Below are 23,292 nucleotides of genomic sequence, written 5' to 3'. Positions count from 1 at the left end.
AGAGGTCCCATTTTATGTGACTTTGGAAAAAGCACCCGACCTCTTGGTTTCCTCTTTTACAGTGTGGGGGTGTCTGTAATGCTTCCCTCACAGGGATCCTGAGGAGGGTAAGCCAAGTTTCACCCAAGAGCACTGGAATAGGGCTTTGCAGTTAGTAAGCACTCACAAATTTGAACTCCAGTTATCACAAACCCATGGGACTGGAACTACCTCTATTAGCTCATTTTCCAGAGGAGGATATGGAGCCAAGGCAGGCTAAATAAATGACTAACGTCTTCTCTGCCATTGAGTATTTAACCAGCTGTTCCAGTGTGGAAGGACATCCAAGGGCAAGTGTCATGTGTGGCTCTGTGCAGCATCCACTCACTTAGGGAACTACACGGCCACTTCCCATTGGCTAGGTCATGCAGTTATCAGCTCAACAAATCATTCCTGGGTCAAAGTTCAGAAAAATTACCAAAGAAACTGTTTCACATTTCCCAGTCTCTTAAACCCCTGTTTGCTGTGTACAGTCTACTTTCATCTACGTTTGCCTACCTTTATTAGGCAAGGCAAAGGGAGGCCTTTAATTTGGTACAAAATGGGTATTTGTAAAGTGATGCTTTACAGGATTGTTGACTGTGGGATTTTTCCAAGCAAAGGGTCCCACTCAAGAGTGGATTATCTTGTTCTGCCACATTTTTGAGGACAGTGAAGTCTTTTGATTGGAAATAGAGTTTCACTGCTGCAAGCAGATACTGTTTGGATAAGGAAGTAGAGAAGATATGGACACATTTAAATCTTGGGAGAGCTTTTTAAATGCTGCCGATACACTTCTTTACTTATATTAAGTAACTGGACCTGGTTCAACATAAACCTAACTGGCTCCTGGAAATGAAAACCATGCCCTCATTTGGAAAAGTTTCATTTTGTATGGCAGATGTCATGAACCAAGTCCCAATAAAAAAAAATATCATTAGCACACTTAGCAACATTGAAAAAAGCCAAAAACTTCCACATTGAAAACACCTGTTTTCGAAGAGCTTCCAGCCGCCTCTCTCTCTCTTCTTCTTCCTGAACTTCTTGAAGGGCCATTCTTTTTCTTTCCATCAAACGCTTCTCCAATAAGTCTTGTCTATATGTAACCCTTTTGAAAAGAGACAGAGGACAGGTAGGTGGGCTGTAATTAACCCACATGGCACACAGAGAAGAGCGCAACAGGAGCCATCTCAGAAGGGACATCACTCCCACGTCTTAATTTTACTTGTTTTGATTTCTCACATTCAAACAATGAGAGGCAATTTACAGTAATTCTAGTAAGCAGAAAGATACAGGAAAGCCTGGAGTAAAATCCAACCGAGATCAGTCTTCTCTGCCACCATTTAAAACTCTGACCCTGTCCGCTAGCTGCCATAGCTACAGCTAAGGTGCCCTGAGCAATCATCACTCAATCCTGCGTTATGACACAGCCTTCTGATGACAAGTTTGAACACAACTTGAGGAATTATAAAGACTGAATTCCTTATGAAATGTGCATAGTTTTAGAAAGCAGGGTAAAATAAATTACTGTAATAATGTGCTTAAATTATTTAGGTTACTAGAACTTAAACTATGTTTCATATACAGTCTCATTCGGTGAAATGGGCTTGTGGGCATGTAAAAAAAGCTTTTAAAAATGCACTCTGACATCTGTAGATGGCAGCAAAAACATGACTTTTCCCCTTCAGCGTTAGTTTTTCATCTCCTTCGCAGTCATCAGACATTAAAGCAGGGAGCATCAAAACAGAGTTCAATGTTGTGAGCTCAACTAGCCCTCTCTGTGGCCTGCATTGAGTATTGCATAGCCTTGGCCATTGCTGGCTTCTTGTCAAACCAATTCTATTGAGTTAGAGCAATGAGATTCACCCTTTCAAAAAAGCAGGCGCCTGGGTTCTCAGGAGGATTAGCCCATGCAGGTCTTCTACTGGCGACAGCTTAGATTCAACTTGCTTTGTCATATTAGTCACAAATGCTCTTTGCCTTTGGTATACACAATAATATTTTCTATGGCGACAGCTTCGCTAGCCCTGGCTGGAGATTCTGAGATCTTCTGAGTGCTCCCGAGTCAAAAAGTCTTATACTAAGTGCTTTATGATTACCTGGATAGACTTCACAACAATCATGGGTAGGGGTATAATTTTGTATATATAATTTTATCTTTCATGGATACAGAGATGGAGGCACAGACAAATGGTGTAATTTGTCTAAAGCCTCATGCTCATTAAGTAGCACAGCAGAAACGTGACCCAGAATGCCTGTTCTCAGCCCAAGCTTTGCCTCCAACCTCCCACCCCCTGCAATTAACCTCTGCGCTGTCCTCCTCTCCAGCTCTCTTCTACATCCCTTGCTCCTGAACACCTACTGTGCTAGACAGTGTGGGCGTGCTGAGAAAATGAGGCTTCTGTAAAGTTGGTAACTTAACATAGAAACAAGACATGCCTAAGAACCAAAGGAGGTGTTCGGACTCTGCAGGGAGGTACAAATATGGTCCCCTGGAGTTGGAGAAAAGCGAAGCGGCCGCTTGGTGGGTTGTTGAGGTTCTGTTCAGGTGGTACGAAAAGCTTCGTGGAGGAGGGACATCTGAGCCGGGTCCTGAGGCTGAGGGTTTGGAGAAGTAAGGAGTGATAGGAGCAGAGAGGGGGAGATGGCCAGGGTGGGGCCGGCACCTGAGATTGAGCACCTCTCTTATCTTATCCTGGTCTCCAGAAGGACAGAACTGAGTAAGTAAATGGTGGCAGAGATCACAGCACAGCTGTGTTGGATCGAGCCTGGCCGTCGCACCATTTCCTCCGATGTGCTTCTGGAAGGGACATTCTTGAAGTTCTGCTTGCTTGTGAACTGGCAATAAAGGAGATGACAGGGAGAGAGATAGAAGGAAAGCGAGTGAAATAGGAAAGTTTCAATGGGATCTGAGGAGGGCAGTCCTAGGCTCCTTTGAAAGTCACGCCTATCCTAACATGCTCTTTGGTGTCAGGAGTCAGTACGAACACAACATGAGGATTCAAGGGCCACAGATCAGCATGCTCCCTCTCTCCCCGGCCTCCGTGTTGGAAGCTGTATTTTTCATTCTCTCCATTTTCACTAAGGCATGACATGACACAACCTCCCTAGTGAGGTTCTACTCAATTTAAGCACTGAGTACAAGCTAAGTGAACTTCTGTGAAGGTTCAATTAAAAGATACCCTGGGACTTGCCAATTACCATATGCTAATTCTCAGAACCTTGGAAAGTTTTTCTTCCTGTGGGATATATAGGTTGCTTTGTCTGCAACAAAGTTTTTGTCTGCTTTGTGGGAAAATAATAGTCGTTCTTGCCAGGGGACTAGTGAGGAAGAAACTGAAAAGAGGCTACGGCATTTATTTATATCTGTATGATGAGGAAGGCTGGCTCACAGTTCATTTTAAGGCTCATTCTTCATTTAAGAGATATTATTGAGCTCAGTGCCAGCCGTGAATCAAACATTGCATTAGGCATGTACAGAGAGCAGTCAACAGCAGTCTTTGCACAGCAGACACTCCAGCAGAAGTTTCAAGATGGGGCAACTGTGAGGTGGCCTGCTTGGGGGGAGGTGTGCTTTGACGAGACTGTGAGGCAAAAAGCCATTGGGGGAGGTAACTTCGCCAGACTTGGTAGCATATGTGAGGAGCATTCTGAACGTAACACTCAAAAGAGGTGGAAAAACAGAAGCAGTGGACTAGGAAGAATGGATCATGTGGAAGTCCAGAGATGAGACACCATGGTAGGTTTAAGGGACTGAAAAGAAATCCAGTAAGGCTAAATACAAATATGGTGAAACGAAAGGTGAAATGACCTCAGGCTGAGGGCATAAGATAGTCACACTGTGGGACTTTGCAAGCAGGAGAGAGGAGAGATTTTGATCAGAGAACTCGGATTGGATGATCAGAGAATAGGAGAATGCATGATGGATGACGATCAAGAGGCAAGATAGAGCAATCTAGATCCGAGATGGTAGTTTCTCATCCTGTGGTAGAAAGAGATCCTGGCAGGAGGTCAGAGAAGACGTGAATTTAAGACATGGAAGAAATACAATAAATAGAAAGGGGCTTGCTTTATAGGGTCAGGGAAGTGATAAGAGATAGGAAGAAATTACGGTTTCTTGGCAAACGAGAGTGTCCAGCCCCGAGACTGGGAACTTAAAAGAGAAACAGGGAACAAGCTTCAGATTGGCACAAAACTGGTTTGTACTGAGCTAGACAAGGATGGGGAAACTCTGTCAGCAGATCAGAACTAGAGAACTAGAGTCACAGGGAAGGTGGCTGCTGTTGGCCTACCTGGCCCAGTCTGCCTAGCAACCTATGATGTCATCACCTGCCTGCTACTAGGTGTGCCCCTGCTCAGGATTATAAAAGGGGGAAACCCATCTCTCTCCCTCTCTCTTTCTCTCTCTCTCTCTCTCTCTCTCTCTCTCTCTCTCTCTCTCTCTCCCCCCCCTCTCTTGCTCTGTCTATCTGTCTGTCTGTCTGTCTCCCTCTCAGCTCTTTCTCACTCCTTTTGTGGTGCCAGGAGCCCCTCCTTTCCTGCTCTTCCATGCTCCTACAAATAAATTTCTCCATATCATAGCTGTTGCCCAGAATCTTAGTTTTTAATCATAACAGCTGCCTTCCAGAATATGAGTGTAGGGTCTGAAGAGAATTAGGAAACAAGGAAACGACACATAAGAAAGAAAAAAAGAAAGAGGAAACTATTTAAGAAAATAAAGAGGAATAAATGGTCTCAAGAAGGAAAGGAAAATGAGATCTAAGATGTCACATGTTACAGAAAGATGGATTATAATCCAACATTATTGCATTGAATTATAGGGGGATCATTGTTGATGTGGGCGAGGGCGCACATTGGCAAGGTAGCTGAAGACATAGAGGAGTAAGGAAGAAGGAAGACAGTGGAGAACACGCTTTTAGTAAGACTGATGCAGGCAGAAGCTAGGCACAGGGCATGGCTGCAAGAAGCATGAGCTGGCCATTCCACAGGGAATGCACCCAAGGTTATTCCGATGACCTTCATCTTGGCGAAAATTCAAGGGCACTCCAGACACAGTTGATTCTAAATTTTTACCAGTGCTCTGGCTTAAACTCAGGCAATATTTTGCTTAAAAGAGGAAGACTCCTGGAACTACTTCTACTCTGGATAGAAAATTGTCTTTTCTTAAAGAGAAGTGATGCAGAAAAGACCTCTTGGGAGAAAGCCAAATACTCACGTATTCATGGGGAAAGAAAATAGCAACACAGTAAAGCCAATCACTTGGAAAATTTTCCACATAAATACTTTTAGTCATTTGAGGTAGCAGATTTTCTCCAAATTAAACTGTTGCTATGAAAGTCAATGTCAGGAAATGGCTAAACTCAATAGTTTTTAAGCTGTGCACTGAATCCCCAAACAGGAGCCTTGCATTCATTTCTTACTCTTTTATACTCCCTGGGTCTACAGAGGTGGAACATACTGTACTGCAAACGAGGCATTTGCAACTTCTCTTGGGGGAGGAGAGTCGTCACATTGTTTATAAGCAACAGCTGCTGCCTAGTCAGGCCAGACATTAACAATAATCTGAGAAGGGACATATTGAGCTTCTGGGCCTTTGTGAGGTTGGGGGGACAGTAAGCTTTCATGTAGACATAGGGAATCCGTAGATGATTGAGGAGACTTGAATGTGTACTGGGCTCTCAGAAGTGAGTGGACCTCAAGGTGCAGCAACAACTTCCGATCCAGACCATGCTATCTAGAATCATGGGGTAATTGCCATCCAAACAGCTGCCGCAACCAAGGGAGTGGGGGTGGGGGATTGGAGAGAGGTTGGCCAAGAAGGGCACACAGTGACAAGCACTGCGATTCAGAAACAAGAACATTCTCATACGACAACATAAGCAGTAAGTGAAGTAGAGCAGAGAGCCGGGAATTTTAGCTAGGGTACGGTAACAAACACTGAGCTTTCCCACTCCGGTGTACCAGGGATGTGATTTGCTCTGCTGAACAAACTCTGTCTATAAGCAAACTTTCACCATAGAGTTGAAGTCATGAACTTCAACACAGGTACCTGCCCAGGCCTCCCTGCCAGAGGGACTGCAGCAGCAGCATCTTGGCCAATGGGTTTTTACCGGTTGGGAAATCCATTCTGGGATAACATCTCACTCAGAAGGTTATTCTTGCCACCAAATGGGGGAGCGCATCCCATTATCTATAAGGCACCCATGGAACAATGTATACATCCACAGAGGTGAGTCAGGAGCCAGGGTCTTCTGACGAGGTGTCTGTCCAGAGCAAACAAGAAACTCGCAGTCACACCACTGTGCCTCGCCCCTCTAGCTCCACAGAAGGGGAGAATCAGCTCCATTCAGCTCTGGGAGAAACATCAGCAGAGACTGAATCCCACAAGTAGTTATGTAAGTCTTGACTCAAGGCAGTGACATCCTGGAACAGATGTGCCTGAAGCAAGAACAAAGAGGACTCTTAGCGCATCCATCGGACCAGGGACTGGTGAGCACAGGACAGCCCCAGACAGAGGCCATTCTTCCAGCTTGCTCCTTTGTGAGACTCTTGGGACCCAGTTCCCAATGATTCAATGGGATTTATCTGCACTGTTACCTTTCCATCCTCTCCATGCCAAACACTGCTTCCAGTGCTCAGGACACAATGGAGAAAAGAAGAGAAGAGAAATGTTCCCATCCTGTGACATTTTACTTGATTTATGGTTGGCTTCGTATACAAATGACTGAGTCAACACTCTAGCAAGAGCCAAATTGATCTCGATAAGTTAGTTTTGGGAGATCACATCCTGGGTTGCAGAGTCATTTCTTGGATAACTATGGAACAATGGTTCTTAGCTGTCACCATAATTAGATCCACTGGAACTTACCGGAAGCTGATGCCCAGACACTACCTACCTACTAGTTACATCAAATCCTACTGGTAGGGCCCAAGCCCTGATACTTGGTGAGACATTCCACCAGACATTGCTAATGAACAAGAGCCAGACTGATGACAATGCCAGTCGGATCAGCCTGAGCCTAGAGTAGTCACCTGGAGGCTAGGCAGCTGGCTGCCTCTCCCGTGGGCCTCTGCTTTAAGAACAAAGAATGGAGCCTGCGATGATCAGCATTGCCAGTAAATTTCTGAAACACACAAATGTGGCTGGCCTGGGGACCACATTCTGAGAACTACAACATAGATAAATATATACATTAAAGGGTCTTTACCTGACTATTGTTATCGAGACAAAAACCAAGTACAAATTACTACCTAGGCAGGGCTTACATCTCTGGGCTACACATCTCAGTTACACGCTTCAGGTCCAGTCCAAACTAGAAATTTCTGATGATGCTGTTGGCATTCAGCCCTGCCCTTTCCTACCTGACTGTGTCCCCAAAACATATGGATGGCCAGCTCCCTGGGTAACCACAGCCATCTCGGGCTGTGATCCGTGCTGTTGATAGGCAGCCTTAACAACAGTTGTTACAAAGCCTGTTTTCCCTCTGCTGAACAAAACATATCTTGATGACAGCTGAAAACCTCAGGCTCTTACTTAGAGTTCTTTCAGTGAACTCAAGGCGGAATGGTGTAATTCGAAGCATATTCACTCATAAGAGGAGACATGAGCCACTCTCTCTGGGAGTCATTCTTTGAACCACACAAAAAGGTAGGTGTTTTATCACCAGCAGCAAAACCCACTGAGGGAAAGTGGAGCCCATTTCCTGTTGGTTGTAATCAGTTCTGAGCCAGATATCCAGATCACCCTGTGATGCAATATGGCCTTGACCTGAGGGTTCACGATGGAGAGCGAGTAGAACGAGGTGTGAAGGAGGGGGCACAGGAAGGGTGCTGCAAATGTCACATTGGCCTTTCCCCATGTCAATCCAACAGGCCACTCCTGCCACTGTTTGTTTACCCTTTTCTAAAACGATTCGTACTGGTTTCTACCTGACTTTCTGCAATGCAATCCATTTAATATCCTTACGGATCCTCAAAGTTTCTCCTATACAATTTGCCAATAATATTTTAAGCAGGTGTAGGGAATATATACTGTGGTATCTGCCGAGGTTTTAAAACAGTAATAAAACTGACAAAAAGTCCTCCCCCCCCCCCCCCCAATCACTGTGTACCAGGAAGTCTTAACACAGTTGATAATAAAATACTGCTCTTCTGGAGCACACTCATGACCTCACTGTGATGACTCCTATCAACAATTGGAAAACAGTGTTTTCAGGTGACAATACTTCAGTGGCAGCCCCTGAAATAAAGGGTGCCTATGGGGGGGTGTTGATTGCTTTGATCCCCAGTGACAATCACAGAAGTTTACCCAATGACTTTACAGTTACGTGGCTCTTACTCTATAATGGTCCTTGGGCTAACAATGCCCAGGTCATATCCGCCCTGAATAACAATGATTCGAAATTGTAACCAACAGCCCTTTGTTTCCCAATGGCCCTAACCTCTTCCACAATTTACTCTCTTAGATTGAACTTGGAGCTCAGCATCAGTCATGACTGTTGTCATGGGAGATCTTATTGATGCCTCCAACCTCTTGGCTCATGTATCTGCTGAGAAAGGCTGGAGACTGCACACTTCTGGGGACCTACTCCTATGGGCTGCCTAGTAGGTTCCTGTTTGCACTCAGTCAGTCATACCCTACCTGGAGCTTTAGCTCAGCAAATTTGCATTTTTTTGACATTATTTATTGGGTACCATGTGCATGCCCCCCTCTCTCTCCCTGAAGTATTTAATTCTCCCTCTACTCTTTCTCCCAGGTGAGGAGACATGACCAACTTCAGCTGCATCCTCTCCATGGCTTTGGAACCAAAGTCCCACAGTCACCAAAACCCACTAATTATCTTGCTTTCTTTTCTTTAGACACCACCCTGCCAGTTCCCGTCCTAATTTTTGTTAAATGTATTATACTTTTATTTAAAGGTTAACAAGATATTCAACACATTCAGCAATCTTTTTTTTTTTTTTTTTTTTTTTTTTTTTTTGACTCCAACTGTTTTGGCATTCACCTTCCTTAGGTCACATGCAATTCAGATCCTGAGTAGAGAGAGATCTGCTTCACTGGAATGGTCTTTGGCGTTCCTTCCTCATGCTCGTCCTGATGACCTTGCTAAGGTTTCTCATCCTCCCCCTGAGCCTGAGCTCTTGTTCTTGTAAATTTAGTTGTCACTAGTACCATGCTCCACAAAGGAGCCTCTTCCTTACTTTAGTTTCCGTCTCCCTCTCTAACAACCTCATCTGTCCTCTTTTCCCATACATACACGTTCTTCAGGTGGGTGAGAAATGTGCCAGTCAGCTCTGACCCCCGCCAGCTTCCTTTCCTTATTCGTTTTACAGAGCTGGTTTGTAATTGAAGACGCTGTCCTCTCTGTGCGTAGTCCCTTCTTCATTTGGTCCATGCTGGCTACAGTCTGGCCTCTGCTCACTCCACACTCTGGAAACCACTCCTCAACATTACCATGGGCTCCAAATTGCACATTCAGAGGTCTCTTTCCCTGTGAGACCTCTTGGCAATGTCCACACTGATAGCCACCTTTCTCTTGGACTCTGTCCCCTTTTTCTGACTGTTCCCCCCAAAAACTCTATCACTAGCTCCTTCACATCTGTTCACCCAAGGCTCCAACATGGATCTTATTTTCTCACTTAAAAAAATTTTTTTTTCTTAGAAATCAGACTCCAAATATAGGCAGCTCCCCTAAAGCTTGGACTTTCCTGTCCTTCGAAGCTGCAAATCCTTTGATCTTTTATCTTTCTTCCTGTGAATTCAGGATTACTCTCAGATAAGTCCCTCAAGAACAGTGGAGGTACACGGCTGGCTAAGTGCAGAGCTAACAACTTATGGGCAACGAGCAGAGATGGATAAAACCAACTGACATCATCCAGTAAAAGTTGGGAAAACTCATGACAAGTCTAAACAAAAACCCAAAGGCCTCTTTACAGCCTCGTAGAGGTGAGCCACATGCGTCTTGGGTAGAGTTAAGATTCTGTACAGTCAGTTATTTGGAGATCATCATAGCTCAAGGACAGACTGTTAAGTTTTCACTGCTAATAATACCTTATAACATGAATGTAAAAACTCTTGGCCTAAAATATTCATAGTAGAGACATTTTAGCTACTTAAAAGCCTAAGAAAAGCACTCACAGAATGTATTGCTTTGAGCAATAAGACATGCTGGGGCCAAGAAAGTCTCTTATATACTTAAGGAAATGACAGAGGTGACTTCCTGTGTGGATTTATTACCTAGAAACTACCTTATAAGTTGAAGATGTCTTTTAAAAATAATGACTTAAATATTAAAATAGATGACTTTTTAACCTTCTCCTTCCAACAGAAATTGAAAGCCAGAGCCAAGTGCCTATTATGGCCAAATCTAGAAGTTAATAATTAAACTGCACTGTGGTAGACATCTGTTGTTTTGAATCTCTCTAACATTTATTGTAGTAGTTGAGAATTGTCTCCCAGCAGCTCCAGTGTTTGAATATTTGGTCCCCTGTTGGTAGGTCTTATTTGGGGAAGTTGAGAAGGAGCAGTCTTCTTGGAGGAATACTGTCACTGGTCGGGGGAGGGGAGGCTTTGAGAGCTTAATGGCCTACTGCTAATGTGTTCTCTGTTTTGTGCTTGCAGATGAGGATGTGAGCTCTTGGCTGTAGCTGACATGCCTGCTGTTTGCCGCCATGTTTTCCCATCATTGAAGGACTCTTACCCTCTGGAACGAAAAGGCAGACTAAACCATTCCTTCCTTAAGTTGTCGTGGTCACTGTGGTTTCACATAGACCCATGTTTAAATTCCCCACTGGGTAGAGCCTTTTGGGAAGGATTAGGAAGTGTGACCTTGTGTAGGGGTAGGCTTGGAGATTTCAAAAGACTTGTGCCCTTGCCAGCATGTTTTCTGCCTCCTGCTGGTGCCTCAAGATGTGATCTGTCAGCTGCTGCTCCAGCTGCCTTCTTCCACTCTGCCATCATGGACTCTAACCCTCTGCCACTAGAAGCCCACACATGAACTCTTTCTGCTAAAAGTTGCCTTGGTCAGAATGTCTTATCACAGCAATAGGGAAGGAATTAGGACAGTCATGGTATTTTAGCACAGCCACAGAAACCCTCTTTAACTGTACATAATAAACATGCTGAGTTTCCTGTGTGCTGTGGCTTCTCCATCAGAGAATCCAAACCACCTGATCCTCTTTTCTGTGTCTACGTGTCTGTCATTTCTTCATCTCCTCACTGGTCCTAGTCAGGGTCACCAGATCCAAGTTGGATAAGGACATGGAGCCTACTGGTTCATCTCTCCAACTGATGACTCAAGGAATGCAGATGTGTACTCCACAGCATACTAACATGTGGACCATGATATGTGCATCTAAGTAAGGTTCGGAAGTCCTAGGATGAATAAAAAAGGTGTCTTCATAAAGGACTTGCTCATTTTTACAGTACTTTGGTGGTGTATATGAGGAATCGTCAATAGGGAGTTTTACTGTGTTTATTGTCCAAAATTTACTTGGACAGAAAAATCTTCAGTAGAATCCAGTTTAGGGGATGTTACTTGCCTTCTATAAGTAAGCAGGATTTGTCTAGGAAACTAACGGGCACAGACACATATCCACTTACTGGCACACACTATAGCTTTGTATGTCTTTCCTCATTACTACATTGCAGTTCCTTCACAGCACAGCTGTGACTTAATCTCTTTGGAGCCTCTCACAAGTAACACCGTATATAAGACATAGAAGATAAACACCATGAATGGAAGACTGAATGGTGAATGAGATAAAAAGCAATTCCACCAACTACCCCAGGAAATAGGAATTGACAAAAAAATTATCAGTATATTAAATATATATCACTAGCTGTGCTAGACTATAAAACCTATATAAACTGATGAAATTCATTTTGTTTTGTAAGATATTTAATCATTTGAGAGGTTGGAAGAGAAGAGGGATAAAAGGAGAACAGACCTCATATCTGGTTGTAGTGGAAAGCTTCAGTGTCTTTAAAAAAAACAAAAACAAAAACAAAAAACAAAACTCAGTCATGTTATGTAAACATGTTTTTGTTTTAATCCCAGGTGTGGGATATGGGCTGATTCAGGTTGTCCGCAGCAGTAAGCTATTTGCCTCATGTGGGCTTTTCGAGAGGCTCATTGCCAGCTGCAGATAGTTTAATTCTGAAGATTGTGAGAGGGAATAAATTCTAGAGCCCAGAGAAAGAGAAAGAAGGGTGCTCCAAGAAAGAATGCTGGTGCTCCCCCCCCACCCCCCACTGCTCCTGGTTGTTGTTGATGCAATTTGACAAGAAGAAGTCAGAGATCTCCTGAAATGAAGATTGGACTTGCCCCAAGTATCCCAAAGATGCTAACCAGCAGGAAGTAGCTAAGAGACCTACACCCCTCTACCCTCTAACTTTCTTTCTCTCTTACTTGGTGTAGGGATGGTGGAAGATAACAGCGTGGAGAAAGGATGGAGAAGGAAGAAAGAGATAAGAAACTAAAAGAAAATAGATTTTGAAAAATACTTATTTACATCTGTGAGTGTGTTTCTAGAAAGGATTAACTGAGGAGGTAAAATTCTTCCAAAATGGGGCTGACATAATCCCAGGGGCTGCAGTCCCTGACAATACAATGGGACAAAATGGAAGATGAACCAAGGAGTAGGGACCAGTGCCCCTTCTCTCTGCTTCCTGATCCACGCAGATGTGAGGCAGCAACCTCTTTCTCCTACTGCCACAGTCAAGTGCCACTGCTGCCATTTTCCCTCTCCCCCCCCCCACCCCCCATGATATGCTGAACCTATTGAGCTGTAAACTGCAAAGTCCAGTCTTCTCCTGTTTCCTCTGGCTGGGTGTTTGGTCCCAGCCAGGAGCACATGACTGCATCAGAGCAGCTGGAATGCCCACCAGGTGGACAAAGGCGAGCCCTACACTGGATTTTTGAAAAGCATACACAGCAGCGGGCACTTGACCAAGAGAAGACATGTGCCCTGGCACCATGAGGAGATTTGCACAGCGTCTCAAACCCTTTTGAATTAGTGAATTAAACCCATTAAGCTTCATGATTAATATGCATTTGAGTTTTTAAAATGCCTTGAGATGATAAATGACCATTTTAATGGTTGTATAAGAAGGAAATTCATGATGCATCCTGCTTAACAAAGTAGCTTTCCTCAAGTTCTTCTGCTTTCATTTGAACAGGGAAAAAATGTTTTTAAAGGCAAGAAAAGCATAAACATGAGTAGTTAGTTTCACGGGAGGACACTATAGAAGAAACCTCAGGAGAGACACAATATTTTTGATGACCAAAGTTCCAAAAGAGAACTTACACAAACCATGCTAATAAAATATGCTGCCACGCTATCAAATTTCAGTCCCCAGCCAGGGTTTTTTGACTTAACTCCTTGTGATAATGGACAGTAGAGAGCAGGTAGACACTATGCCACGGGGGTGAGGGGAGGGGGAGGAGGGGGGAGGAAAGGGGTGGGACTTCCCTGCTTTCACAGTCCTGCTGGAAAGTGTACTGAGCCCCTCTCACTCCAGCAAAGGATTTAAGTAAACAAGAGTCTTAAAGCCTGGCTTCTTAACACTGCTTAAAAACCCTCTTTCCGTTTCCTTTCTTCCTTCCCATGTCTCTCAGAACTTTTGCAGACAGCAAACATCAAAAGGACCAGAGATGTTTTTATAGGGATTCAGCTGCCCAGGGCAATGCTGTCAACCTTGATTTTCTTTCAGCCTGGGAAATGATCAGCAAAGAGGCTCAACAAACAGCTTTAACATTGGAGGCCAAAAAAAAAAAAAAAAAAAAAAGCATAAAAATTTACTTTCATAAACGCCTCTGGGGAAGGTTGATACCTTATCCCTCTTTTTTTTGTTGTTTTTGTTTTTATCTTTTTTTTAACAAAGTACCCTTTCTTGTTTCCAGTGTAATAATATTATAAAGTGTTTAACCATCAGAACTTTCTTTCAGGGGCTAGAAAGATAGCCCATTTGGTAAAGTGCTTGCCTTGCAAACATGAGAGCCTAGGTTTAGATTTCTGTGAGCTCATCTGAAAAACAACAACAACAACAACAACGCCTGGACCTAGTGGCTTGCACTTATGATCTTAGTGCTAGAATGTGTGTGGGAGGGACAGGAGGCCCTTTAGTGGTCCCTGCCAGTCAGTATAGCTTAATTGGTGGCCTCTAGATTCACTGAGAGACACTGTTTGTAAAAATAAAGGGGATAAAAAGAAGAAAGGTAAAATAACATATCACACACATACACACTTGTGGTTGGTACTCAAGGAATGGTATCTGAGGTTGCCCTCAGGCCTACACACACACACACACACACACGCACGCACGCACGCACGCACGCACGCACGCACGCACATACACACAAGCAAGCACAACCTACACACATGCACCTGCACACACAAACATACACATCGAGACACACGCACAAACCATTTTCTTTAGCCATTTAAAATATACTTTTAGAAAACAAACAGTGAGATATACCGACCATTGGCTGTGGCTGTTCTAGGACACGTTTCCCTTATGGCCCTCAGAGCTGACGTACTCTTGCCCCAGCTAGCATGTCAGCCAGCTTCTTCAGTGGTTTTTCTTCCTTGTGCCTAAACAGCCTTTTCTCTGCCTGAGGATCCAGCCTTCCAGAACAAGCTCTGGGATAGGTGGCTCTTTTTTTTTTTTTTCTTTAGAAATAGGTACCCCCAGAATGCAATGCTCCTGGCTTCCCGCAAAGGAAGCCCTGCCATTGAGTATGATTGTATGAGCAGAGACCCTGTGATTTCTTTTCTTACTTGAAGTAGGATATATCTGCAGCCATCTTCCACAGGGTATCTCTTAGGGTACCTCTCCAAATGGAGACACCTCTGTGGGGAGGGGCACGGATCATAGGCCAGAGGAATACAATGAAACTGGCTTCTAAGAATGGACAATTTGTAGACTTTCATGCTATGTCAGGGAACCTGGAAAAGAAGTAGAGGAGACTGTCTCACAAGACAAGTTAACAGTTAATATGACCAAAGTTTTATTTTATCAAACAGCCAAACAGAGGTCCAGTTTGCTATAGCTGACGAAGACACCTAGAAACAGGCTGTGTCTCCTTGTCCATGTTCCTTGCGGAGTACAGTAACAACTCAAAAGGCTCCTCAGAGAAGGATGTCATCTCTCCCTCAAAAGACTTTAGTGATTGGGACCAGAGAGGACAGACCTGGCTCCCTGTGGAACCTAACCAGGACCCCTGTAAACAGTGAGGGCTGCTGGCTCCACATTAAGCTGATGAGGGCTCATCAGTGCTGCCTCTTAAAGGGAGGCTTTTGGCCTAACCTAAGCTGCTGGGCAGTCAGTCCCATTGCATGGACTGAGCTAACTTCATGGCTATGATTCTAACGCATAGAGGTGTAGCCAGCCTTGTCACAGGTGTGAAAGGCTAAGCACGAGTTCTCTACCTGACTCTGCAGTCTAGTAATTCTTTCAGAAAGCCTTTGTGTCTTATTATTATTTGCCTGTGGGTGTACCTGCCAGGGTGCATATGTGGAGACCAGAGGACAACTCTGTGAAGTTGGTTTTCCTCTTCTACCTTTATACGGGTTCCACGGTTGAACTCAGGTTGGCAGGCTGGCCCAGCAAGAATCACTACCTACTGAGCCATCCTGCTGGGCCTGTGTTATAATGTTACTTGTCCTCTTTCAGATGTAATGACTCACTCAGGTTTGTCAAATACATACTCCTATGGGCTGAGTGTGATAGGTCCTCCTATATGCTCATGTGTTTGAACATCTTGTCCCAGGGACTGATGCTGGGACATTGGGAAAGCTGTGAGATGGTTACATGGGGAGGTTTGATAGCACAGCCCCGCCCTTTCTTTCTACTATCTGCTTGCTTCCTGACTGTGAATACAACGTGACCAGACATTTCATTAAAAAAAAAAAATGTACTCTGCTATTTCAAGTAAAAAATATTTACAAGGGCCTTCTTTTGAATATATTCCCTGTCCCTGGATTTCCAAAGATTGTCCTCTACAAATCTGGCCTCTGCTGAGATCCTTGGCTTCAAAAATAATTTTATCACCTTAGCCAGACACAGACAATATTTCCTCCTTGCATGTGTGCTTTAGACAGAGACATCCTGTGTAGACAGCTCCAGTTCAGGGCTGTGGAATGAGCTTACGCCAAGCTGGCATCAAAGTGGACAGAAACAAGTCTTTCCGAAAATAGAGCAATCGCCGCCATGCTTGGAGGAAACCCCTTCTGAGCCTGCTCCGATATGAGGTCGCTTGTGCATGTCCTAGGAAGGGAGTAAGCTTTGATTAACCAAACCTCTGAGTGAGAGAGAAAAGCAAGCCTCAAAAGCCTAGGTCTTTAAAAACATTTACCGCTTTCAAGCCCATGCATGCTCGCCTGGCGATGGTAACCCTTTTTTGTTTGTGGGATTTGAAAATGCTGGAAGATTAAAGAGGGACAATAGCTTCACAAAGAGAAAAATTCTCTGCACACTCGATGGAGACTTAAGAATGCTTTTCAATTAATAATGCACATTATAAATGCAAACACACTTGAGTATAAGAATGCCGTGAGTGCTCAGGCTTATTAGAATATGAGAAACATCATGTGTTTTAAAGTTGCCTATTTGTATTAAAAATCCTTAATTTTAAAGATAGTCTCATATACATATTTGCTATAAAAATAATCCACTGCTCAACTAATACTTTAGCAGTGCCATTTGCCTTCTCTTTAGACTAGATGTGAAGAAGGGTCTTTTTTTTTTTTTTTTTAATTGCTTCCAAGAAATATTGGGGCGATACATTGTATTAAGCATAAGGGAACATAGAAGCACTAAAAGTTACCAGAATCAAGTAAAAGGGAGACATGTATCCAGGCAACTGCCACAAGTTAATTGTCACAGGTGGGCCATGAGTTTACTTCTCATAGGGGTCAGCACTTGCTCCCCAGGTGGGACTGCCAAAACTGCCTGTTCAACACAGTATTCCCAGACCTGTCTCCTCAGCAGGGGACTGGGCTTAATTACACTGTATTCTCTAGAAGGTAGGTGGTTAGCCAACTTCACTAACATCTGTTTATAAAATGCAGGCTCTTGGGTCTACCATGGGCTGTCTGCGGGAGGGCGGTGCCATGTGCTGCAGTGTGGAATCATCTGCCTTGCTGGGATTGCAGCCTCTTATATGAGAAATGCAGGTAACTTGGCACCAGAGTGATAACCACGATTCAAATGACCAGTGCCTTGGAGACTATGCTATACCTTGCTGTTTCCCTGTGTTGGTGATGCTTTTGGAGGCCTGGTCCAGAGTCCCCTCGTTGGTGGCCCCAAGGGTTTAGCCTCTTATGACTGAAAGCTTCTTTTCTCTAGCATCCTGTGGTAGTCTGAATGAGATGTCCCCCCCATAGTCTCCAACCTTTGACTCCTTGGTCCCCCATTGGTGGTACTATTTGAGTAGGCTTAGGTGATGTGGCTTTGTTGGAGGAAGTATATCGCTGGAGGTAGGAATTAAGAACTGACAGACTTTGAACATTTCTAGGTTGCTCGCTCTGCTTTCTGCTTGTGGTTCAAGATGTGAGCCCTCAGGTTCTGCTCCCAGCCTCCAGGCCTTCCTGCTGCCTGCCATGAGGATGATGGACTCTAACCTTCTGCAACTGTAAGACCAAACACCTTGGTCATGGTACTGTGTCACAGCAATTGAAAAGTAACTAATACACACCCCATGCCATCTATTCTTTGTTAGACCCTGTAACCTAAAAGTTGTGTGTGTGTGTGTGTGTGTGTGTGTGTGTGTGTGTGTGTGTGTGTGTGTGTATCCTCAAAGCTGCTGGCTCCTCCCGAGCTCACGTGTCACATGGATAGGTCTGTGTGTGCTACCATTTCTATTTGTTCTGCTTGGGGTCCACTCAATAGAGTGGTCCTGGGCATGTGTAAGACCCTCCTTCTACCCCATTATAGATGGGCCCAAATAGGAGGAAGGATCTGTTCTTTTGCTCATTGTTCCTATTTTCAATTAATTGGCACCTATTGGCTCATTCTCCATCTTTGGGGTATAACTTTATGAATGCTGTATTCTCCAGATGTCCTAAGACACGGTCTACTGTAACCCTTGTTATTTTTCTACTTTCTAAAGTAGTTCTTGGCTAATTATCTTCAGAGGTACTTCCCACATTTGATAATTTCATATGCAGCTACAGCTCTAGTTCCGACGCTGTATCTTTCAGCCCGCCAGCAATGCTTCTGAAGAGTCACCATCACTGAACATTCATTTACTACTGTGATGGCAAAAGCTGATTGACAACCTGGAGCACTAAGTGACATATACCTTTGGGTGTGTCCAAAGAGGATTAACTAATTGATTAAGATCTGGCCTGAAAGTGGGTGGCACCATTGGATAGGCAGGGGTCCCTGACTGAAATGAAAAGAGAATCCCGCCTTCTTTCTCTGTTCTAGGTCTGCTGAGAGATGAGCAAGCAACCTTACATGCCTTTGATCACAGAGATCTGGTCCCACAAGCACCCCTCGCCATGATGGACTTGCTTTCTCTCAAACCATAAAGTAACTAAATCCGCCTTCCTTTAAGTTGCCTCTTGTAAAGTATTTGGTGACAGTGATAGAATAACTGATACAAACACCACGTAGTTCTGTCCTTTCTACTCATTACGTTTCCTGAGAGCTTCTGCCTGCCTCTTAAAATTGAGGATGGTGCCTATTGCCATGCTTTTCCTGGAGATTGTAAAAATACTCGTCAAAAATATGTGCTGCGTCCTTGAGAAGTGCCTCTCTCCCTAGCTCAGAGCCTCTCGCTTTGGTCGTAGATTACCCGGTAAATCACTTTTTAAAGGTCATGTTCCCCACATCTCGGGACTCACTTGCCTTTCAAAGCCCTCTGCGTTAGGATGGCGCTGTGCTAGAAACAGCCCCTCGGTTCCCAGCCTCTCCAGATTACTACTCAACACTTCGGAGTTTTCCAGCTATCTCCCATTTTTCTTCAGATTGGTCCCACAAGGCAGGACAAGTGTAAATTGTCTGCGAGGACAACAACTTAGCCTTGGTGTTTTGGAAAAGTGCACTGGGGAGACAGCACCGCTGATAACGGCACATTGGTGCAATAGTGGCCATCCCGCGCCAATGCACAGGAACTCACGGGGCACTTAGCTGTGTGCTTTCTTCCTTTTGCTAGGGAGCCTAGAGACTCAGAAATTTTAAGAGTCCCCTCCCCCCATTATCAGCTAGAGGGAACCAATGGTTAAATGTTAGGATAAATGCAAGCCAGTTCTTAAGCAGACCCACTATTATATATTAAATTATATAAAATTACAATGAAATGAAGTATATTTTTAAAAAGGTATTAAAATTTCAAAACCATCACTTCCTGATTATTTTACTAATCTTCACATTATCCATGTCTGAGGTTAATGATGCCTGTTATTAAATCAGTATGGTAAAAATAAAATAGTATACAGTTGCACACATCTTGCAAACTCTGTATCCAGTGACATCCAGTCAGTTATTTAACATGGGCTATGGTAGAAGTATCTATACTGCAGAAACTGGTGCAAACTACAAATCAGGACTTACTTCACTTCTTGCAGGCCCAGCCTGTTGGCAAGGATTTAGCAGTGCATTATTGCATATGAACTCAGCACTACAGTGGAAGACCACAAAGTATAGTATAGTTAGGCACTAAACTTCCCACTTCACACTTCAAACTTTCTCACTCCTCACAACCTGCTTTCCTTCTATGTAGTCCAACATGCCAAGGACTGAGGAAGTCTGACCTATATCCACAACTGACCTAAATAGAGTTCACACTGCCTTATTTCTTGAACTACCTCTTGGAGCTGACATTAACAGCTCTTTACAGGGGCTGAAAGATGTCTCATAGATGCTGGCTGTTCTTCCAGCAGACCAGGGTTTGAGTCTCAGCTGGATGCTCACAACTGTCTGCTCCTCCAGTTCCAGGGTCTTATGGACTCCACCGGCATTGCATGCCTGTGATGTGCAGACACACGATGCAGGAAAGACACCCACACACAAAAAGTAAAAGAAACAGAAAATACTTTTCAATTCTCTCACAGAAATTTTGCATTTTATATATCTGTGCATGAACACGAGTTTGCACTTGTGTGTCTGCTATGTGCGCATCTACGTGTGTGTTTGCATCTGTGTACATGTGTGTACATGTGTGTACATGTGTTTGCATCTGGGTGCGCCTCTGTGTCCTAAACAGTGACTGCATTGTCACTTTCGCTTGACCTACGTTAAGTCCAGCTTAGAATAACATGAAAGGGGAAGGTCATTGTAGGTCTTGGAATCAATACGTGAGTTCTGAGGAAGGAATTCCAGAGGAGGCCAGCAGGCATTACGGGAGCAGAAGACTGACTCAGGAAATCTAAAGAAAGTGGGGCTCCTTGCATAGCAACGCTAAGGCTGATGGCATACGGCAAGATCCCGAAGCGCGATCGGGAGCTTTTCACAGAAGAATCATTGTTCTCTGTCTCCACTGCAGGTGAGCCAAGAGGGACTCAACTTACGGCATTTTATCAAAAGAACTTTAGAGGAATTTAGTAAAAGAAAATTGTCTTCAGGTTTTTTTCCCTCTTACATTTTTAATCAGCTATTTTAATCAATGGTATCTAGAAGCTTAATTTGAAGGTCTTATTACTAAAAATTAACCCCCAGATAGGCAGTAGAATGTAGGGCAGCTGAATTGTCTCTACAAACAGACATAGCATAAAGGTTTCTTTCTTTCTCTATTGGTATCTATGCATGTGCATTGGTGTGTGTGTGTGTTTGTGTTTGTGTGTGTGTGTGTGTGTGTGTGTGTGTGTGTGTGTGTGTGTGCATGGTTATGTGTGCGTGTTGCATGTAGAGGTCAAGGTCAACACTGGGTGTCTTCCTCATTCTCTACCTTGTTTTCTGAGTCAGGGTCTCTCACTGGACTTGGAACTCACCAGTCCAGCTAGGCTGCCCTGCCCACAAGTTGCCGTCTACTTGTCTCTGTCTCCCCGGCCCTGGGATTATAGGCACGTGCCGCTGTGCCTGGCTTTCTGTGGAGGTGCTGAGCCTTTCAGTTCACAGGTCCTTGCACTTGTGTGACAAGCACTTTACTCAATGATCCATCTCCCCAGCCCTGAATTCAAGCTTTCTGAATAGTCCTCAAAGTTCTAAATTCAACTGAAGACCATCTTTATTAAGGCTACCAAAAGTAATGAGTTTATATCATAGGATAGGGATAGAATACCTGCGATTCATGATACTTAAAATTCTTTTCAAGTAATGTTCCCAAGTCCCTTTGGTTGCAGAACACCTGAGGGCCTCATATAAACTATGTCCCCTGACAACTCACCCATCCATCAGTGTGTCTAATCTCACTTGAATCTATTTCAGTGCTAGCATATGGATCTTCCTGGAGTAACTGCACTCCTGTTCTTGATACCACTCCAATCTCTGCACAAGGCTCTTCTAGTATCCTAGAATCAGTTAAATCTCTTAATAATTCATAAATAAGTTATTACACTCTTTAAAATATAACGGTATAAACTACTAAGTTCATTCATCAATTGCTTAATAAAACTAGTTATACTTTACTAGTCAAAGAATTCAGAATTTACACTGTTAGAATTTCCAAGATTTAAGGCTTCCAAGGGACGTCAGAAACCTGGCCTTTGCTCACGAGTGTCGTCTCTCCCAACAAGTCTTTCTCTAAACCACTGGTGATTTTATATTTTGACTTTCCCTAAAGTGCCATGCTCATCTGGTCTGAAGGACATTCTCCATTCTTTAAGCCATTTGCCTCCTCTCTCCACACCCTGCCCAGGTAAGGATTATCCCTGGAGCATTTGACGCTTGTCCTTACCAAGCATATTTCAACCTCTCAAGGGCCAATGGGATCTTGATGACAGGGATATGTGTTTTTGTTCATGGCTGTATCCCAAGACTCTCAGTAATAAATATTAAGTTTATAAATGAAATGGGAGCCGGGCACGGTTGGCACATGCCTGTAATCCCAGCTCTCAAGGAGTTAGAGGCAGGTGGATCTCTATGGGTTCAAGGCCAGCCTGGTCTACAAAGTGAGTCCAGCATAGCCAAGGCTACACTGTCTTGAAAAACATAAATAGTCAAACTATGGCACCAGCCAAGGACAATTCGTGCAGTAAACTTCGAACCCCTACCCAGATCTAGCCAATGGACAGGACATTCTCCACAGTTGAGTGGAGAGTGGGGTCTGACTTTCACATGAACTCTGGTGGCCCATATTTGACCACATCCCCTGGATGGGGAGGCCTGGTGGCACTCAGAGGAAGGATAGCAGGCTACCCAGAAGAGACTTGATATCCTATGAGCATATACAGGGGGAGGAGGTCCGCCTCAGTCACAGTCATAGGTGAGGGGAATAAGGGGAAAATGGGAGGGAGGGAGGAATGGGAAGATACAAGGGATGGGATAACAATTGAGATGTAATACGAATAAATTAATAACATATATTTTTTAGAAAAAGAAAAACATAAATAAATGAATCAGTTATAGGCACTAAGCACCACTCTACTCCCTTACTAGCAGCGGTCCATCAGCTCTGCTCCTCTGCAAGAAATAGCCCAACATTGTGGACATTCTAGTTCCTGTTTTCTGAGTCACGTCAGGAATCACAGAGTCTCCCAGAAGTGCATTAGTGATGGTTTTAGACTGGTGTTAGTTCATGCCTTTGCTTCCTGTCCTGGTGGGCCCTGGGATTTCACCAGACTTTTGATAAAGCGCTAAAGATTTTTACAATCTGAAGAAAAAGAGGAGATTATCACTGACTTTTTGGAAGATAGCATCGGGAGTTAATACTTGCTATGGTTTTGTGCCTTTATTTCCAGTCATAAATGGTCATTTAGAACTGTCATCTGTATGTATGGTCTGTGGGGCAGAAAAATTAACCAGGAACCTGGCTTAAATTTACCCTAGGTTTCATTTGCAAACCCTATGTTTTGGATAAAAAGAACAGAAAGGACTCTTAAAGTTCAGGACCACCTCCTCCCTGAGGGATAAGAGCAGGATAAAACATTCATTGCAATAAGGAAAAAAAAAATCAAAGAAACCTTAATTCGGAAGCAGCTTTATCCTCTCAAAAATGACTTCTTAGGAGAGGAGACCATATCAAGAATGGAAAATCAGAGGCAGAACCCAGAGCCAGAAGTGGATTGTCTGAGCTGCAGAAAGCCGGTCCATGTCCCGCGTAGACTTTCAAAGACCAATCTGGGATGCAGCAGTAAGATGCAGATTCAGAAAACCATCCTGGCCCA

General features: G+C 43.9%; 1 protein-coding gene across 1 annotated transcript in view; it reads right to left on the bottom strand.

The window, feature by feature from the left end:
• Ccdc148 (coiled-coil domain containing 148) overlaps nt 1-23,292 on the bottom strand; it is a 169,314-nt gene that overhangs the window by 5,779 nt on the left and 140,243 nt on the right. Inside the window, exon 11 of the mRNA XM_051166767.1 lies at nt 1,009-1,126. Coding sequence (XP_051022724.1) covers nt 1,009-1,126 — 118 coding nt within the window. The remainder of the gene's footprint in view (nt 1-1,008; nt 1,127-23,292) is intronic.

The sequence above is a fragment of the Acomys russatus genome, chromosome 24 (assembly GCF_903995435.1).
Source record: "Acomys russatus chromosome 24, mAcoRus1.1, whole genome shotgun sequence".
NCBI lineage: Eukaryota > Metazoa > Chordata > Mammalia > Rodentia > Muridae > Acomys > Acomys russatus.
Note: the sequence above shows the minus strand (reverse complement) of the source record. Positions and strands in the feature narration are given on the sequence as shown.